We start from the raw sequence: 20,285 nt of genomic DNA, 5'->3' as shown, positions 1-20,285 counted from the left end.
GTCTTTGCTTATTTTGGCAGTCACGGGTAATTTGAGGTCCTCTTAATGAATCGTGGATGTAACTGTTATTTGATTCCGACGGCCAAAGATATTCTCGCCTCCCCTGTTCGGGCTGGAGTTACGTGGCAGAAAACAAGATTGAGAGAACTAAAGAGAACAATTTTATAGGGCTATAAACGAAAAAGGCATCACAGACTTGACGAATAGTTGCATCGGTTCCAGTAACATTTTGAAGCATTTATGCTTACGTTAGCAAATAGGTAATCCTCGAAATAAACATAAATTTGCAGTGAATTTCACGGTTGATTCCATTTTCACATTGAATTTCGCGCTCTACCTGATAGAGTTCTCGCCCACTCTGTTTCCCGCATTTCGCAGCGAAGGATAACGACTCTGCCCATCCACCGCTGAATTTGAAGCTGAGTTCGAGTTGTTGGGTGGTTTTCTTGATTACGGGAATCAATGGTGGAGAGGAGGAGACCTCTGGTTCTGAATTCAACGAAGGCCCTCGTCAGCTCCGTGCTTAACTCCTCGCTGCTCGCTGAAAAACCCCCAGTCGCCGGAAAAGACAAGCTCTCCCTCGATTCTGAGTTCCCCGAGTTACAGTTGCAAACCGGAATTCTCCGATTCGATGAGCGTGGAGATGAAAATTCAGCTCGGAAGTCTTTTTCCTTCGACGACTCTACCGTGGTTGGGGTCTCCATGTCCGTTCTGAAAAGGCTGTCCATAACTTCGGGCTCTTTGGTACGTCAACTGGCTTAGCTCGTAAATTGAAGCATGTTTCGATTGTTTATGGGGCTGTGTTATGGGGTTTAATCAAATGAGCATATTCTACTTTTGATGTTCATTCATTCATGGATTTCCGTTGTCTTCTGGCTAGTTATGGACTCGTGTATTGAAATTGTACTTGTTTAGACTTTCATTTATTTGCAAACTTCTGCCATCATTTTGCTGTCTCTAGGCATAGAGATTTTCAAAGGAAATTCTCTTTTGTAGATGGTGGATTTTTTGTTTTGTTTTTGTTTTTGTTTTTGTTTTTGTTTAATACTTCGGAATCCAGCAGCGTTAACTTATTTTGTTGGTTTCAAGGTTCTTGTGAAGAATCTGGAATCAAATACGCAGAGAGTTGCTCAGGCAATTGTTCTAGATCCCCCCAGCACCAGAGAATGCGCTTCAGACGTCAAACAATGTTCTTCTCGTCATGCTATGCTTGTTTTTCCTTCTTTTAATTTCCATCAAAAGGATCAACAACCTGTGGATTCTGGCACTGCCTATCTATCTCCCCTTCTGGCGTTCAATCTTGACTTCCATTTATCATGCTTGGGAAGCCTAGTGAACAAAGGACAAGAAACTTTAGCATCATATCTTCAAGCTAAAGTGGACGATTCGACACCCGGAGAAGGCATTGTTGGTTCTATTATAAAAGTAGGATTGAAACCTCTGGTTAAGTTGCCTAGATATGCCTCGCACTTGAGGGTTTCTTTTGTGAAAGTGCCAACATGTGGTATCCTTGAATCTCTAAATGGGAGATCATCTGTTGAAGCTGAAAGTCGTCAGGAAGTAATCGATTCTGCGCTACAAAAATACTTTGAAGTAGAAAGGTATCTAGCTAGAGGTGATATTTTCAGTGTTCAAATAAATCAAAACTGCAAATCCACATTTTGCATTTCGTGCAACAAAAGCACGGGGGATAGAAGTGGCATTATCATCTATTTTAAGGTGGACATCTTTATATCATCTACAAGGCTTTGATATTCAAGGAATGTTATCATATGCAACCTTCTTACCATGTGGAAGTCGTATTTTCAGGTTGTGGCAATGGAGCCATCAGAAGAACCAGTTCTTCGTATAAGTCGCACTCAAACTGCTCTTGTGCTTGGAGGCAGTGTTTGTTCTGTCCTCCCTCCTGATCTATTGGTTGGTTTACCAAGAAGGCTTGCACCTGTACAGACAAACACAGTGAATCTTTTGGCATCCATACTTACACCACCTCTTTGTCCATCGCCTCTTTCATCAAGATACAGAATTAGTGTTCTATTAAACGGCATGGCAGGTCTATTATCGATTATTAGAATGCTCAAACCTTTCTATCACCTTTTTTTTTTTTTTTTTTTTTTTTTTTTTTTTTTTTTTTTTTTTTTTTTTTTTTTTTNTCTATCACCTTTTTTTTTTTTTTTTTTTTTTTTTCGTTCTTTTCAAGGGTCAAGTAAATTTAAGCACTAGTGACTTACGTGTTATGACAAATCATAATTGAGCAGATTGAACTAAATATGAAGTATAAACCTTTGGTTATTTGATTTGATGTATTTCATGTCTGCTGCTTGACTCAGGGTGTGGAAAGAGGACTGTGATTAGGTATATTGCTCAAAGATTGGGTCTTCATGTAGTAGAGTTCAGCTGCCATGATTTCATGGCTTCGAGTGAAAAAAGAGCATCTGCTGCTTTAGCCCAAGCTTTTAAGATGGCTCAAAGGTGAAGCACTGAATATGTTACTGCACTTGCATATTGAAAATTACTAGTTTAGAAGTATAATCTTAAATGTGGTGTAACGGATTGACAATCTAAGTCAGGTGATGGATATGAATATGATTTAGTTGTTGCTGTTTAATGGTTCTTTAGACAGTGTCGTAATATATTGTATTACGTTTTTTTTTTCAGTGTACAAACAAGTCATTTATTTAGTATTTAGCATTTTAGATTATAATACACAACCACTCACTAATTTTTTTTTTTTTGAAGAAAAACAGATTTATTATTGTTATTATTATTATTTTGAATAAGAAACAATAGTTATTGGTGAGATAAAATTATGAGGGGAAATGTCCTGCAAAACCAAGGAGCCAAAAGACTTTCCAATCATAGAATTAAGGTAGAATTAGATTAGGTGATCCTAAGAGGAAGCTGCAAATCAACAATTTTCTGGTGATCTTCCCGAGCCATTTCTTCTCCTTGGAAGAATCTATGATATTCCATATTGCCAAGCTCAGTTTGCCAACGTAGTGATTATCTGTATTTTGTACAGTTACATTCTATAAAATACCCTGCATCTTCTTATTTCTCATGTGATTATATTTTATCAGATACTCACCAACAATACTTCTTCTCCGCCACTTTGACGTTTTTCGGAATTTGGGTTCTAATGAAGGTTCACCCAATGATCAGCTAGGCATCCCCACTGAAGTTGCTTCAGTCATTAAGGAATTCACTGAGCCAGTTTCTGACGAGGAAGATGCTCGTAATCAAGGAGAAAGAAACAATGATTTTGTAAGCAACTCTTCGTTTGTATTATTGTTTCAAGATCTTGTTTTAGAAACATGCCGAATTCAAAGAACTGTCTCTTGTTCATCGACATTTTAATATGTAGAAACTACATTTTTAATTTCAATTCCCATTCCCTTTCATGGAAGCTCACTATGATGCTTTTACGATACAATTTCAGGAGAAAAGTAAGGCATTCAGGCATCCAGTACTTTTAGTTGCTGCTGCCGAGAGTTGTGAAGGTTTACCAACTCCTATTAGGCGTTGCTTCAGTCATGAATTAAAAATGGGTCCTTTGACTGAAGAGCAGAGGATTGAAATTCTATCCCAGTGCCTGCAAGGCGCTCCTGAGCTTCTTCCTAGTGTATGAAAATAACCTTTTTCCATTATTATATTAATATTTCTCGAATTAATTGTGTATTAGTGTAGAAAAATGATCAGTTTCTGCCTTCATACTCTTACAAATTGGGAAGCATTAATGTGAAGTAATTTTCGTTGTATTGGCTATCCAACTAGGAATACAGTGAAATATGTTCTCGCATAGCAAAACCTGTTACGGGTAGAGGGTTAAAAATGAGTGTGAAATTATATGCACAAAAATCATGCAAGATTTATGGTCCTCATGGCTAGTTCTACTTGATTTTCATCCTTTCAATTAGTTTGTTTAATAGACATTATAGCAAGTAATACTGTATTAGAACATGAGACTATTATCATTGACATAGCGATTGTTTCAACTTTTACAAACCTAACTAATTATTGAGTCCTTGTCCATTAAATATTGTATAATCTTCCAATAATTACTGAACTTAGTTAATAAGATATTGAAGCTTAAATGAAATATGATACCAATTTTCTTATTTCATTAATGAAATTTGCAAATTACTTGTTGAATAAATACTTTTACATCCAGTAGTACATATATATTTAAATTCAAGCAATGTGTTGGTAACTTGGCATGGCCTGTTGTTGTTTGACATGAATGGTTGATAATGTGTTTCAATGATTATTGAACCCCATTCATTAATTAGTGAAAATACTTCATTAACTCGTTAATTTTAGAAAACAATTATCTGATATTTGGTATTTTGGTAAACTATGAAATTGACTGATTCTTATAAAACCCTCTATCTTCCATTATTTTTAATCCATTTTTCAAAATTTCCCTTTCCTAACATTATATTTGATTCATGATCCTTTCATATCGACCACTTATTTTAATTTGCCAGGTAATGGTTCTTGCAGACTAACGTGGAGGATTTCATAAAGGATGTTGCTGCACAGACAGCTGGCTTTATGCCGAGGGATCTTCATGCTTTGATAGCTGATGCTGGTGCAAACTTGTTAACCAAGGACAAATCTCAGACTAATAAAGTTGAGGACGAGACATTAGAGAGTCGACTTCAATCACAAGTATTTACTGATAAATCCGGTGAAGAAAAGCCTCTTATAATGGACAAAGAAGATTTCATTTCCTCATTGGATCGGTCAAAAAAAAGAAATGCATCAGCATTGGGTGCTCCAAAGGTAAACTAATGGAGTTTGTTGCATCACACATTGGAGTACGACTCGTTTCCCTGCCATTGGTTCCTGAACTAATATACGACTTGTTTGCCATTGGTTCCTGAATTAATAATCAATGTTCATGCCTTTTTCCTTCTCTTACGTAACTTATCACTGAGTGCAAAAAAAAAAAAAAAGTTATTGAGACATCATTATTCTACAGGTTCCAAATGTGAAATGGGAAGATGTTGGGGGACTTGAAGACGTGAAGAAATCAATTATGGACACAGTTCAGGTGGGACATTTGGTTTACAACTAATGCACCTGCTATAATATGCATGTATATAGTATGTGGAACTTACTTCAGGCCAGGATAATTAAGCGGCTGAGAACTAATAACAGGATAATAATTGTGAATGATCACATGTGGCTATTGTACTGTGGATAATCAAACTATGCAGCGTGTCACCTCTGTCGTTTACTTGTTCTGATTTTTAATAATTGTATTCCCACAGTTACCTCTGTTGCACAAGGATTTATTCTCATCAGGTTTGCGAAAACGCTCTGGTGTCCTCTTGTATGGTCCTCCTGGGACTGGAAAGGTATGCAACGGTCTGTCAGTTGTAATAGTGATTTCATTGTTTTCCTTTTATTCCTGTTAAGATAACAAGTTACATGTTTCTTTAGACTCTTTTGGCCAAAGCTGTTGCTACTGAGTGTTCGTTAAACTTTCTGAGTGTCAAAGGACCTGAACTAATCAACATGTATATTGGAGAGTCAGAAAAAAACGTTAGAGACATTTTCCAGAAGGTTAGCTATTTTTCATATTTTTAAATATTTGGGGAGAAACTGAACTCTTTTCTGTTATATTGCTATTTAACTTCAGAGCATAATATCTCACTCAATTTTGTAATTTGGGCATATACCTTGCAGGCTAGGTCTGCACGTCCATGTGTTATCTTTTTCGATGAACTTGATTCTCTTGCTCCTGCTCGAGGGGTATCTGGAGATTCTGGGGGTGTTATGGACAGAGTAGTTTCTCAGGTGATAAACCGATTATGTATTTGGAAGACAAACCTGCCTTTGATAGTTGAGGGTCTTTTAACATGGTACCATCTTTTGTAAATTGTAGATGCTTGCAGAAATCGATGGCCTTAACGATTCTAGCCAGGTACCTTATTCTAATTGATTTGTATTTCCATAATTTTGTTCTGTTTCAGTTCTCTTAATGAAAATTGTATATGAAAAGAATCTTTACTCGGATTTGTATCGTTGAGCTTTGTTAGGACCTCTTTATCATTGGAGCAAGTAATAGGCCAGATCTGATTGACGCTGCACTTCTGCGTCCTGGTCGATTTGATAAGTTGCTATATGTTGGAGTGAACTCCGAAGCGTCTTACAGGGAACGGTTAGTTTGCATTCATGCATACGAGTAAACCCAGTCGACGTTCAATATTTAATTTGGTTACTTTTTCCAGAGTTCTTAAAGCACTCACTCGGAAATTTAAATTGCACGAGAACATATCTCTTCTGTCTGTTGCCAAAAAATGCCCTCCAAACTTCACCGGTGCGGATATGTATGCCTTATGTGCAGATGCTTGGTTCCATGCTGCAAAGCGCAAGGTAAGTCTTGTCAGTCGTGTGCTTTGTGCACGCATCTTGCTTCGTACTCGATTTTAGATTACTTTTTAAATGGGGTCATTGTAGAAAAGGGCAGTTGTTTTTGTCTATATAGAACAAGTCTGTGGTGCTTAGAGACTTAAATTGTTGAGGCTGTAAGTTGAGAAAATAAGACTCTTTATACTTCACGCCTGGTTCGTCATTGATTTATCTTTTGGAAGTTATGCTTATTATTATACTTTTTGTTGCTTCCTTCAAGGTTATAAGTTCAGATTCAAGTTCTTCTCTGGATGACCAAGACGATGCTGTTGTAGTTGAATATGATGATTTTGTGGAGGTACTTCCTTATGTTTCTTCACTTATCTGTAGACTACTTTTGTTCATCTGATCTGCAGAAAAGAAAAAGAATTGCATAAGATCGTCCCAATGAGTTTTTATTGGGAATGGGGAAGAAAGTTAAGACACTTTTATGCACTTGAATTCTGTTAAAGAATAGGTTACTGAAACCCAAGTTTGGATAATCAGCATATGGTTTATAGGTTCCTGATTCGTAGGAGTTAGTCTCGAATATAAAAGATAGTTCTTAATGTAATTTTGATTTTGATGGCCTAGAGGACTAACAAATTCATAACATAGATTAAGGAAATGTGAGATCTCACATCGGTTGGAGAGGGAAACGAAGCATTCTTTATAAGAGCGTGGAAACCTCTCCCTAGGAAACACGTTTTAAAGTCCTTGAGGGAAGCCCGAAAGAGAAATCTAAAGAGGATAATATCTGTTAGCGATTAGTTTGTGCTGTTACAAATGGTATTAGAGTCAAAGACCGGACGATGTGCCAAGTAGGACGCTGGGCCTCGAAGGGGGATGGGCATCGGGCAGTGTGTCAGGGAGGACGTTGGGTCTCAAAGGGAAGTGGATTGTGAGATCCCACATCGATTAGAGAGAAATGAGTGTCAGCGAGGACGCTGGGCCCTGAAGGAGGGATGAATTATGAGATGCAACATCGGTTGGAGAGGGGAACTAAGTATTCTGGTGTAGAAATCTTTCCCCGTTAAACAATTGGTATGCTCAAAACTTTATTTTAATGCCCTTTATATACTCGCAGGTTTTGAAAGAACTCTCTCCCTCGCTATCAATGGCTGAGCTCAAAAAATACGAGCAGCTGCGAGATCAATTTGAAGGAGCTTCAAAATAAGGTATGAATTTAGTTATTACTTCAAAATAAATTCTTATCCAATCATTGAAAATGAATATGTTTCTTGTTTTTTTTTTTTTTTTTCATAAATATTAATATTATAATTTGTAATAATTAGTTGGAAAATAAGATTATTTAAAATCATATTTAAATTTTATTATAAAGATATACATGAATTGAAATACATATAATAAATCAATTAATATAAAGTTAAGATAAATTTGGAGTATTGAAATAACTTTAATGGTGATATACATAAAATCATATCTATATGTATTATTTGCTTTTAATTGCTTATCCATACGAAATTTGACTTCTACCAACAACTTTTATAAAAATTAAAAATTAAAAATTAAANAAATCAAAAGGTTTCAATATTTATCCCAATATTTAAATAATAAAATTATCGTAAAAATAACTATAATACAAATTTTATTTATATATATATATATATATATAAATAATATATCCTTTTATCTGTATTTGTCACATGTTCAAAAAATGTCCTCATCTACGGAATATGCTGCTGGAAAGTTCCTGGTTAGAGTGACACCTGTCGTTTAGCTCTAATTTTCCAGAAAATAACAATTTTGCCATTCAATTTTTTTTTTTCTCACAAAAATTTAAAATTAATTAATTTTTCAGTTTCTAAATTTTTGTCAAACTTACCAACTGTAGTCTTCAACTTGTTTTGTTCATTTCAAATTTTCAATCAAATTATTGTCTTATTAAATAAAATATATATTTGTAAATTTCATCAATATTAGTCAATTTATTGTTTAATTAAAAGCTTTATGTTAGTATTTTTTTTATTTACTTAAAAGAAATTAAGGATCTTTATTAAATTTGATTTTTTTTAAAAATATATTTAATTTCGTTGGTGTTAGAATTAACAATTTATTTATTTTATGATTAAAAAATATAAATATTTATACATTTGTGAACAAAACTAAAAAAAATAAAAAATAAAAAAATTGTACTCTTACCTTTCTTAAAAACTCGAAACATAGAAAAATATAAATATTAAAAAAAATCTCGAGTGGAAATGTATACACTCTTTTCGGTGACTCGATTATAAGAACTTCAAAGTTAATTATTTTTAGCTCGGACTTATGAATTTTCATTCTTATAAATAGTTTTTGAATTTTTTGTGAACATGATTTTTACGAAAGGGCAAAATTGGAATAAAATGTTTGTGGTTTTTATATGGACACTATAGATTTATGGTTAGTTTTTTTATTTTTATTTTTTGGGTTAACACACGTGGAAGTCGTTTGAGAACGGAAGGAGTTGAAAAACAAATAGCAAAAAATAGCTTCATATGGTCGGGGGTATTTCTGACTTTTCCTAAGTCAAATATTACCAATTTTTCAGATATAAATAATTATTATCGTCCAATTGGCATGTTTCATATTTATTATTAACCATCGTTAGATCAATTAAATGTCTTGAAATTTTAACTAATGTTGGTGTTAACAACACGACTTTTATAGTTACATTTCGTTTTATTGGAAGGTATGGTTTGTTAACGGATTAAAGATAGTCATCTCCTAAAAAGTTATTTGTCACGACGAAAATTAGCGGAAGCGTTTGAAAAAAATACTTTTGAAAAAACTTTACAGCTGAAGGATATCGAGATCGAGCAAAACACTACAGAACTATAAGTCATTCCACTTTCGGGTATACTACTAACATGCACGTGACTATTGAGAATTCACTTAATTACCACGTGGTCGTGACAATATATGATCGTGGGTTTCTTTAATATGGTTTGTTCGACTAACAAAGTAAATGACGTGCACATAAACGAATCGAGACAATATCTAAATAAGAGCGGTTTAAAGTCACTACCTATACTAATAAAGTGTACCTTCATTTTCAGTAACTTTATCGTATAAACTTTGTTATTAAGCATGCTTTACTTACAGCAATTCTATATTGGGTAACCTCCTCCTAACTCGGGTCAGTCTACAAGGTTAGTCTTCCTCACTCCCACGAGGGTACATTTATATTCTCGAATTTGAGCGTTTTTTTTTCCCTTTATTTTACATGGTTTCATTCCACCATTTTAATGATTCAATCTATACATTTTAATAGTGTGATTTTGCGTATTTTTTTCTTTATTATAAATTAATTTAAGAGTATTTTTAAATTTTATTTTGACCCGACATTAATTAATTCTTGCGAATAAAATTAAAATTTAAGGTTAAAATAATCTGTATGGGTCAACCCATGGCATTAGGGCATGTGAACAAAATGTAAAAGAAACTAACAAAGCAGTCAACATGGCACGACATGTTTCTTTTTATATTTACAATTTATAATTTAGAATATTTATTATGTTATAAAACTTTTGAATTTGTAATAAATTGGTCTATTAAATTTAAAATTTACTTTAACATTTCTAAATTAAAAAAAAAAAAAAAAAACCCTTTATCGTTAATTTTAGTTAGGAACCATTAATTAAAAAAAATAAAATAAATAAATAAATAAATAAATAAATATTATATATATATATATATATATATATATATATTGAACGGTTAATATTACGTCTCTCAAAGTTGTTTTTAGTTTAAAATAATTTTTAAACAAAGTATTAACAGTTTTCGTCTGTTGTAAAATTAACGGTTTTTTTTTTTAATTTAAAAAATTTAAAAATATTTTTATTATTTTATTATTTTATCATATATATATATATAATTTATACTCCTATTAAATAAAATTAAAAGATATAAAACTTAAATTTAAAAAAAATTTAAATAAAACAGTAACTTATCAACATTAAATATCTATTAAATACTTCAATATTGGAAAATACTTTTCGAATTTCATTGATAATTTAGACTCAAACCTAAAATTTAGTATAATAAATTTAACAAATAAAATAATAGGGTAATTTTTGAAAAAATTTACAATTTAGAAGGATTAAATTTGTATTTAAAACAAAAATTAATTTACTTCAAGGTTTGAATTTGAATCAACCTAAAGGATAAAAGGTGGATAATTCTATAAAACCACTCATCCTTTTAACAACTATATGGATAAAAGCATAAAAAAAAAATTAAAATCAAAAGAGGAAAAAAAAAAACACGTGTAGATCAAAGGATGTTCATGATTCAAACATTTAATTCCAAATGAACTCAGATGATCCATAACAAAGAAAAGAAAAATCCAACAAAAATGGTTGCTTTCTTCCTCAGATACGAGATTAATAAAAAAAATTTACAAATTTCTTGACAGAGCGAGAGAAAGAAAAATTAAAATAAAAAAAAGGAAGAAATTTATACAAAACGCGGCTGCTGTTCACACCAAAAAACCGGGGGAGGGAGAGAGAGAGAGAGAGAGAGAGAGAGAGAGAGAGAGAGGAAGGGTGAGGGAGTTGTTTTTTTTGCTTGGCAATTCCAGCTATAGAATCGTAATTTACAATTTATGAATTTTGAGTTAACTCAACAGAGATCGAACCCTGCTTCTGCAGGAGATCGGTGATTTTGATTTGTTTCTAAGAACAGCAGTTCCTTTTTTGTTCGTTGTTTCCTTCTATTTCTCCAGAATTTCGAGTGGGTTTCCTTCTAAATTTCGATTTGGGTGTGGGTTTTGATTCTAATCCCTTGATCGGGTGGGATTGCAAGTGTTTTAGGGAAAACCCGTTATTGGGTTTTTGTGGGTTTTTGGTTTTATGAGATGGGTTGGGTGAAGATTTGGGTTTGGATGTTGGTGAGGGCAACGGCGGCTTGGTTTTGAGGTAGCTGCGCAAGGTTGGACTTATTCTGTTCTTCGTGTTCTTCGTGTTCTTGTTCTTGTTCTTCGAATGGGTACTCAACGATTTCTGTGGGGGGCAGGGATGCGAGGAAGGGAATAGCGGTAGGCGGTGCCAGGAGAGACATGGAAGATACTGAGCTTGAAGAGGGAGAAGCTTGTTCATATCAGAACAATGAAGATTTTGATTCAAATATGGACCCTGATGTTGCTCTCTCCTACATAGTAAGCCTTTTGTTCATCATTTTTTTTCTATTATTGCAAGTTCTAGATTCTCGATTTGACCTTGTTTGCTCATTTAGATCCAGATTTTGGTGTTTTTGAATTCTGGGTTTTGTTATTGGCTCTTGTATCAGCTCTTTAAGTTCCATTTCTTTTACTTCCTTTTCAATGCTTCTGGAGTCGATGTGTTTCAGCTCATAGTTGTGTTTAAGTATGGTTTTCCTGGCTTGTTCATAGTGGTAGCTAATGATTCCATGAGTTTTCGATCTCTTGCTCGAAGTGGCCGTTAAGCGTAATAGACGAATCGAGCATGGCTAGACTATAACATTTTGTGATGTTTAACTCATCTGCTGAATGGAGTATCTGTTTATTGACTGCGACACTTCGAACCGAGGTTCTGTTATATGTGTTTGAGAGCCTTTTGACTTGTTGAACAGGATGCAAAACTTCAACATGTTTTGGGACACTTTCAGAAAGATTTTGAAGGTGGAGTCTCTGCTGAAAATTTGGGTAAGTCGAAACACGGAAGAGATGTGTTTTTTTGTTCCCGTGGTATGCTAGCTTTAGTTGTGTTATTTGAAGTAATAATTTGATGTCGGTATGCTTACCATAGGAGCGAAATTTGGTGGATATGGTTCGTTTTTACCTTCTTATCAACGGTCTCCGGTTGTTCCTCTTTCAAGGACTCCGCCGAAAGGTCATAATTGCAGTACATCCAGATCTCCCAATAATTTTCAGGAGGTAAATTTGTTTTCTTTCTTTCGATTTTGTGATTGATGGGGGCGTTATTGAGCATCAAAGACGTGTTCCTATTCAGGTTGGCCATAATAACTCTGTGGTTTCTTCAACTACACCTCAGTCGATTAGACCTGGTCCTCCTTCTACTAGTTCTACGTCACTACCCATAATCGAAGCACCAAATCTGAATGAATCATCCAGACAAGAAGCGTGCACGTCTTTCCCGTATGTTGAAGAACGTGGTTCTGGATATGGATGTGTGAACAATAAGTCCACTACTTCTTCGGATCAAAAATCACTGAAGGTGCGAATTAAAATGGGTTCTGATAACCTGTCGACAAGAAAAAACGATGCGATCTATAGTGGTCTTGGCCTAGATGTTTCACCATCTTCGTCGTTAGACGACAGCCCCTCAGAAAGTGAAGGGATCTCTCGTGAGCTTCAAGATGGCCCGTTTGAATCTCCAACGAGCATTCTTCAGGTATATCTGTGTAAAAACATGCTCGTAGTTTCTCCACCTCATTTTCCTGTATTTCCTTTCTTTACTGCTATAATGTGCCTCAGTGATCAAAATGCAATTAATTCGTGGAGCAGATGATGACATCGTTTCCAGTTCAGGGAGGTCTCTTGCTATCACCTCTTCCCGATGATCTTATTCACCTGACTCGAACGGGGAAGCCTGGAAGAGATAAAAAAACTACTCGTGTCCAACAGTACAATCAAGACCCTCCCTTAGCAGGGTTGGCTTCGTTGAAAGGTGGTCAAATGATAGTTGAGAAGAAAATGTCGAAAGATATAAATGACTTCGTGTCCGAATCAAAGAACACAAATAGGAGGGATTTTCTGAATGGCTCAATTATGTCAAAAAAGACGTCAGAAATCGATACAGTAGCTTGTGACGAGCTTGTTTCTAATGCGTTAAAGCTTCCGCTTCTAGCAAATTCATATGCCATATCAGTTGATACTACGAAAAGTACGAACAGGGCATCTGAAACGTTAATGGAGGCAGATAAAGTTGTGGCAAGGGACAGACATCTTTGTGATCAACTGGAAGAGGGTCCAGCAGTAGAGCCTCCGTTTACTATGGAGAATGAGAAGCAAACGAATGGTTCATCCGGGAAGGTTAGGGAGCCAAAAAAATCCAATAAGTTTGACGATATTTCGGTTTCTGCAAAAAAATCTGGAGAAAGCAAGAGGGAGAAAACAATTGACTCGATCGAGGCTGCCTCAAAAGGAAAGAATGCTTCGAATGGTGATCAAATTGATCCTCTCAAGCAGAATTTGAATCATAAAACTACTCCTCATGCACATAGCAACGCAAAGCATGTTTCGGGAAAGGATAATTTAATCCCCGAGGGCAAAAAGAAGTCAAAGTTTAGTCAAACGGATTGTATCCCCAATGGAGAGGTATCAAAACGTAGTGCGAAGTCTGGCTCTTCAGGTTCGAAAACAAAGAGTACTAGTAAAGATGACAACGTTTCAACCAGACTGGAAGTTGAAGATCCTAAGCTGCAAAGCTCTAGAAAAACGAAAGATAGATACCGAGATTTCTTTGGGGAACTGGAAGAAGACGATAATCTATTAGATTCATCAGAGATTCCTTTTGAGGATCAACTAAATCACTCTGATGAAAAGCCAACACATAATATTCCTGCATCGAAGGAGAGATTATTTGTTGAGAAAATTGGCAAGCCTTTGGTATCAAAAGCGTTTCCGGAAGTAGTCATGAATCCTTCCAGTGGGACGATAAAGGATGCGGCTCCTGCTGCAGTGGACAATGTAGCTCCACAAGACAACTGGGTTTGTTGCGACCGGTGTCAAAAATGGCGGCTTCTTCCATTAGGTACAAATCCTTTCAGCCTACCCGAGAAGTGGATCTGCAGCATGCTCGATTGGCTGTAAGTTCGATTCTACTGCAATTTTTGTCTATCACATAGAATCTTCAAAGAATATTACTGAATGGTTTTTTTTTCTTTATGAATCTGTAGTCCTGGAATGAACCAATGTATGTTTAGTGAGGAGGAAACGACGAAAGCTCTAATAGCCAAGTTCCAAGCACCGGCTGCTCCTGAGGGTAATATTTACAGTAATCTTAGTGGCGTTATGCCGGGAGGGGTTAACGCTCGACCATCTGGGCAAAATCACCGTCATTATGATTTTAATGCTCCGCCTGGCGGTGGAAAAAAGAAACACGGATCAAAAGAAAGACCATGTATAACACTTAAAGGGGATGCACCTCAGCTATCAAACTCAAAGAAGCATGAAGGAGCAATGAAAAGCAAAAGTTTAGATGATGTGAACCAGTTGCCTTTCGGAGATGAAGCTAATTTTCGTTTAAACAAGTTGGGTGATGTTCCTGTTGAGAAGCACAAGCATAAGTATAAAGAGAAGCAGGAATCTGTCGATATCTTATCCGATGAAGGCACGGTTTTCTATTTTTTAGCGCTGACTTCGTTTACTTGCTCTACTTACTTGACCTTAGGAATCTTACTTTTTGGATAATCATTTGCACAGGTGCTACCAAGATTTTAAAGACTAAAAACAGAAAAGAGAAAGAACCGGATTGTCCTAGACCTTCAAAGAAAGTTAGAACCGATGGCTTGGAACTGACCGACGAAGAACAGATATCGGGGCACAGTGGGCCTATTGTGAAAGCTGGTCCAAGCTTGAGCATTGACTTTCCTTCTGCATCAGGTGGAACTAATAAGTCTAAAAATACGGACCATTCGTCTAAGGACTGGAAATATAACACAAATGTTATCCAACGAGTACCGAACGATAAAAGAGAAAACAAACTGCTGGGAGTCGTGGATGATGATTCCCTGGGAGGAGGAAATGGAAGTACCAAAAGCAATTCAAAGAAGAGAAAAGTGAAAGCGTCCCCGGATATTCAAACTAAGACTGGGTTGCTCAATGGTTCTGGCCATCTCCTGCAGAATAGAGGTCCTGTTACCGAGCTCAGTGATAACGACCGTAGGAAGGAGAAAAAAGCAAAGCTATCTAAGCCTCCAGGTAAAGAATCCAGTGGTAGAAAAGAGAAAAAAGGTTATTCTAAGAATTGGCCTCATGGACAAGATGTAGGGAGCACTCTTTCTCATCGAAGTTTGGATGGCACCGATTCTTTGAAAAGGGATTTAGGACCGATACAACCTTCTCTAGTAGCCACTTCAAGTTCTTCTAAGATATCGGGCTCACATAAAACGAAATCCAGTTTTCAGGATATCAAAGGATCGCCAGTAGAATCTGTTTCGTCATCACCTATGAGAATACCTAACCGAGATAAAATTGCACTGCCGTCAAGGGAAAGTAAGGATTTTCTGGATGGTGGTCATATGAGGTGCTCCGATGGGGAAGAAGAGGACGGTGGTAGTGATCGCTCTGGGGCTGGTAGCAAGAAAAAGTCTGTTATGGCTCATCGTAGGCCTTTAAAGTCCCCCTTGATCGATACCGTAAACAAAGATGTTAGTAATATTTCAGGGAAAAAAGCTAAAGCAAAAGGGAAGTCTTCCTCTGATGTCCCTGGCAATTCAGGAATTGATCATCAGCATCCTTGTAAACCATGGACCGAACAAGTTCAGAATGAAGATAGACCAAATGAAATGCGATATAGGGGCAGCGAGTCATATCCAGACAAAAGCGGAAAGGATTTATCTTCACAGTCGAAGGACAAAAGTCGGAGCTATGGTTTGGACGTTGGCATGGATAAGGACAGGGTTCCTTATTCCCATGATGATTTGAAGGTTAAGAATGGTAAGCACAAGTTACAGGACAACTCTAGGATAAAATCTGGAGATGCTAGGAAGGACGGTTCGTGTAAACTGTCTGTTGAGTTCAGTAAAAGAGAGAGTGAATTAAATTTTGTCAAGCATGAAGGTCCAGATTCTACAGTGGATAGCAATTCCAGGAAGAATCAGCAGTATGATTGCAACGGTACCGCTTCAAAGAGGTCCCTTTTTCAGAAAAACGATCAACTTGAAAAAGTCTCCGGAAAAAGTACACCGGCACCATTACCAAACTCGGGAGAGCTTCGAAATCAGACGCTGCATTGCCCCCCTTCAGCAGGGAGTGGAAAAGGAAATGTGACCGATATTTTGCGAGTAGATGCTTCCGAAAGCAATGCTGTGTCAAACGGGAAAAAGCATGTTAAGAATCGTCAAAAGGAAGCTCAGACCAATGGTTCAAGGCATTCCACTCCCGACGAGCGGGTACCCATCGATGCACCAAGTCCAGCCAGAAGGGACTCCAACCAGGCTGCTACCAAAGCTATGAAAGAAGCTAAAGATTTAAAACATCTTGCCGATCGTTTTAAGGTCTTTAAATGCGCACATTCTCGATTTGCTCTTTCTGATCTTCATATTCTAATTCATTTGTATTTTCTCCTCAGAATTCTGGGTCCCATCTCGAATCTATCGGGCTTTATTTCCAAGCATCCCTTAAGTTTCTTTATGGAGCCTCCTTGCTCGAGTCGTCCAACAATGAGACTGCCAAACAGTCGATGCAAATATACAGTAGCACTGCAAAACTATGCGAGTAAGTCAAAATAATATCTTCTGGATTTCGTGTTGTTACTTTTAGCTTCTCTTTTGGACTTATTTACTCTTCATAAAAAATTTCGTTCGGTTTGACTTCGAATCGTTAATTTCCTCGATAACACGCAACACCCAACCCGAATAAAGGACCCAATTACTACCATTGGATTGGGTTGGCTAACATTTCTTTTTATAAGACCCGTACTTTTGTTCGGTTTTCTTCAAAGAGCTTGCTTTTCTTGGTTGTATCGCCAAACCCGTTTAGCCAGACGAGCTTTTTTTGTCCATCAATGAGTAAAGGCCAAGGCCTCTTTGGTCTATGAGGTAGAGGATGTTACCCCTTCTACCAAGATGTTTGCCGCTCGGGTTAGCCCCCGTTTGCAGCCATATTTTCTATATGATTGGAACAACGTTAAGCGGAAGCCCCAGATAAGTATTAGGCCATGAACCCACTTCAAATTTTTGTTGAAAATACAGTAGGTTTGTCGACGTTGCGTTTAGTTTCGTTTGAATTTTGATGCCATTCAAAGCGTAAACTTTTCAATGACTGCAGGTTTTGTGCTCATGAATATGAGAAAATGAAGGACATGGCTGCAGCTACTTTGGCATACAAATGCGTGGAAGTCGCTTACATGAGGGTGATTTATTCTTCGCATAACAGTGCAATCCGAGACCAGCACGACTTGCAGCGAGCTCTGCAAACGGGTCCCTCTGGTAATAAGGATGCATTGAAAATGTAGATGAACTCGTCTCTTTTGTCCGAGAGTACCCCTCATTTCTTTATATACTCGCTAAAAGTATGTCGATTTGATGTTTTTCTAAGGTTCGGAACCGAAAATATACTCTAGGAGATAGTTAGTTGCACGATGTTTCCGAATTCAGACTAATGCATAGGGAGGTGCTGAAGGCTCTAATAACACTCTTGTTGCTTTGTGATGCATTGTTATCAGGGGAATCTCCATCATCTGCCTCTGATGTTGATAACTTAAATAACCCTGCTGGAGTCGACAAAGCCACTCTTTCTAAGGGCATCAGCTCGAGCCGAGCTACTGGATCCCATGTCATTCCTGCTAAAAGCCGTCCCAATTTTGTACGGTTGCTTAATTATGTACGTATTTTCTAGACTTCATACTTGATATTTTGATTATATTAGCGAGTAATATTTTGTTCGATAAGCTGCATCGCACCCGATATACATTGTCGATATTTTGAAGGATGGTTGGTATTTAAAGTTTTCCCGTTCGGTCACCGAAAAGGAATTTCATTTCTTCAGTGAAAATATTACCTTTAAGATTTCAACAATGGCAATTTCACAGGCACAGGATGTAAATTTTGCCATGGAAGCATCGAGGAAATCACGAATTGCTTTCGCAGCTGCCAATGCGAGCTCGGGAGGGACAACAACCAATAAGGAGGGTATCTCTTGCATCAAAATGGCCCTCGATTTTAACTTTCAAGATGTTGAAAGCCTGCTGACTCTAGTACGGGTTGCAATGGAGGCAATTAACCGTTGAAAAAACCGAGTGATTATAGAAATGAATTTCGACTTCGGGACTTGTCTGGTCGGTATGTTGCTTTGAGAAGCGTTGATGAGGAAAGGAGAAGAGACCGCCCTCATTACACGAAAACCCGTCGATAGCCTTACAGCTTTTAGTCGATCTCTCTGTACATTGTCCTGGTGCTAGGTGAATATAACATTGTTGGCAGGCTAAGGCTGCTTCACCATTCATGTGCTCTAGCTCGTAGGGGCTTCAATTTGTCTGCCCCATCGGTGACACCTTACCGTCGCACGTCGTTCTCGAACTTGGGTCGTGCTAATCCAAAGGACGAGACATGTAAAATTCGACGATCGTCGTAAACCTTCTGCAATTTGTGTTCGAACGCCACCGAAGGGGGCGACGAAAGGTGATGTCTTTCATAATATAACACAATCTTACTTAATTTTCTCTTCACATTCAAATGCTGATTCTGCTTTCTCCTTAACTGCAGGTTTTGTTCATATTTTTTTAAAATTTTTTTTCCTGTTATATTATGGGACGGAACAAATAAATAAATAAATAATACGACAAATTGTAATAATAACATCAAGTACATGCACGTAGCTCCCGGCACTGAGGTCGTTCGAGTTAATTTACTCCAGGTTTGTCGTCGAGCTGTGGACATTCTAAGTTTTTTCTTTTATGTTGGCTGCATAACTATATATCTTCCTTTTCATTTATTGGCAGTTTCTGTATATATCCTTGCACAAGTCATTGCACTCGGTGTGTATAGATTAAAGAAGGCTCGACGTTCTTAACGAACAAAACGACGGGGAAGAAGGGAGCTTATCGTCGTCCTACACGATCAGCTGGAACGTGCAATAATCATGGTAATTTCTTTCTTTCTTGTCAATTATGACGCTTCTTGCTTTATCCACACAATAGATGGTGTAACTTGTTCATACTTTTCTTGGTTTGTTGATCCATTATTCTTGGCTGGAAGGCTTGTGTAGTTTGGTTCTGTAATAGGCTTGTGTTTTGCTTGAGTTTTTGCCCATACTTGTGTGTTTTGCTCGAGTCTCATAGTCTGTGTATTGTCCTCTTTGGGCTTTCTCTTTCGGACTTTTCCTCAAGGTTTTTAAAACGCATCTACTAGGGGGAGATTTCCACACCTTTATAAAGAATGCTTTGTTCTCCTCCCTAAAGGGTCCAATTTGTAACAGCCTAACCTCACCGTTAGTAGATATTGTCCTCTTTGTTCTTTCCCTTTTGGGCTTCTCAAGGTTTTTAAAATACATCTTATAAAGAATAATTCGTTCTTTCTCTCCGACCAATCTCACGATCCACCGCCACTCATGTCTAACTTTGAGCACAAGCTCTTTTATTGAACTTTATAAAGTGGTAATGCTATGATTAATCTCTGACACTGTGGGTTGCAGGTTGCAGGTTGCAGGTTGTGTGTTGGAGGAGATGAGATGGGTGTACGTACAGAGCAGCACAGAGGCTTTCACTGTCCTTTCTCTCTGATTGTGTGTGTACTTAGTAGTTGCTCTAATGAAGACATGAGCTAAGTAAGCCATTGAGGGTTAAATGTAACACTCCCAGCCCCCCCAAGGGATTAAAAAAAATAACCCAATTTTGTTTATGTTAATTATGATCATGGTAAATAAAATTTTTATGTTTATTAATTACGCTTTTTTTTTTATTTGGAGACTTAAAATTAAACTTGTAATTTAATTAATTCGTTTGGTAAAATTTAGAACAATTAAATTAAATTAAATATTCTATAAAATAATTTTTAAAATTAAATTTAGTTTAGATATTTAAAATTAAATTTGTAATTTAAATAATTGGATGAGTGAAAATTTAAAAAATTTAATTAAAATTTACGTTTTATGAAATTGTAAAAATTTAATTTTATATAGTAAATTTAGGAATAATTTTATAATATTGAAAGTTTATAAATAAATTAATAAAGATTTC

General features: G+C 36.5%; 2 protein-coding genes across 6 annotated transcripts; both read left to right on the top strand.

The window, feature by feature from the left end:
- The first annotated feature begins 273 nt into the window (after positions 1–273).
- On the top strand, positions 274–7,639 carry LOC111779151 (peroxisome biogenesis protein 6). Its single transcript, XM_023659228.1, has 16 exons — positions 274–744; positions 1,090–1,719; positions 1,810–2,053; positions 2,331–2,472; positions 3,081–3,264; positions 3,440–3,622; positions 4,504–4,785; positions 4,985–5,056; positions 5,277–5,363; positions 5,449–5,571; positions 5,695–5,805; positions 5,894–5,932; positions 6,048–6,169; positions 6,240–6,384; positions 6,641–6,718; positions 7,487–7,639. Exons 1-16 carry the CDS (start codon positions 463–465, stop codon positions 7,574–7,576), a joined length of 2,814 nt encoding a protein of 937 aa, XP_023514996.1. The 5' UTR covers positions 274–462; the 3' UTR covers positions 7,577–7,639.
- A 3,268-nt stretch (positions 7,640–10,907) lies between these two features.
- On the top strand, positions 10,908–19,953 carry LOC111778057. Of its 5 annotated transcripts, none has more exons than XM_023657677.1 (15): positions 10,908–11,334; positions 11,419–11,560; positions 11,995–12,067; positions 12,171–12,298; positions 12,375–12,776; positions 12,890–14,193; positions 14,284–14,717; positions 14,810–16,605; positions 16,680–16,825; positions 17,378–17,538; positions 17,775–17,932; positions 18,141–18,729; positions 18,814–18,964; positions 19,050–19,192; positions 19,756–19,953. In XM_023657677.1, the coding sequence occupies exons 2-12, from the start codon at positions 11,462–11,464 to the stop codon at positions 18,336–18,338; spliced, it is 4,899 nt and encodes a 1,632-aa protein (XP_023513445.1). In that variant the 5' UTR covers positions 10,908–11,334; positions 11,419–11,461; the 3' UTR covers positions 18,339–18,729; positions 18,814–18,964; positions 19,050–19,192; positions 19,756–19,953. The 5 variants fall into 5 exon arrangements, with proteins under 5 accessions (XP_023513445.1, XP_023513446.1, XP_023513447.1 ...); XM_023657678.1 differs by having other exon boundaries at positions 19,749–19,953; XM_023657679.1 differs by having other exon boundaries at positions 19,742–19,953.
- Positions 19,954–20,285: the final 332 nt, after the last annotated feature.

Source organism: Cucurbita pepo, chromosome LG17, assembly GCF_002806865.2.
Source record: "Cucurbita pepo subsp. pepo cultivar mu-cu-16 chromosome LG17, ASM280686v2, whole genome shotgun sequence".
Taxonomy (NCBI): domain Eukaryota; kingdom Viridiplantae; phylum Streptophyta; class Magnoliopsida; order Cucurbitales; family Cucurbitaceae; genus Cucurbita; species Cucurbita pepo.
Note: the sequence above shows the minus strand (reverse complement) of the source record. Positions and strands in the feature narration are given on the sequence as shown.

Bases quoted from the DNA above. Each gene is read 5' to 3' on its own strand.
- LOC111778057 (XM_023657677.1), top strand. From the start codon at position 11,462: ATGGAAGATACTGAGCTTGAAGAGGGAGAAGCTTGTTCATATCAGAAC. The intron at 12,299-12,374 runs GTAAATTTGTTT...GTTCCTATTCAG, and splicing joins CTCCCAATAATTTTCAGGAG to GTTGGCCATAATAACTCTGT. The intron at 17,933-18,140 runs GTACGTATTTTC...GCAATTTCACAG, and splicing joins TTGTACGGTTGCTTAATTAT to GCACAGGATGTAAATTTTGC.
- LOC111779151 (XM_023659228.1), top strand. From the start codon at position 463: ATGGTGGAGAGGAGGAGACCTCTGGTTCTGAATTCAACGAAGGCCCTC. The intron at 745-1,089 runs GTACGTCAACTG...GTTGGTTTCAAG, and splicing joins CCATAACTTCGGGCTCTTTG to GTTCTTGTGAAGAATCTGGA. The intron at 5,933-6,047 runs GTACCTTATTCT...GAGCTTTGTTAG, and splicing joins GCCTTAACGATTCTAGCCAG to GACCTCTTTATCATTGGAGC.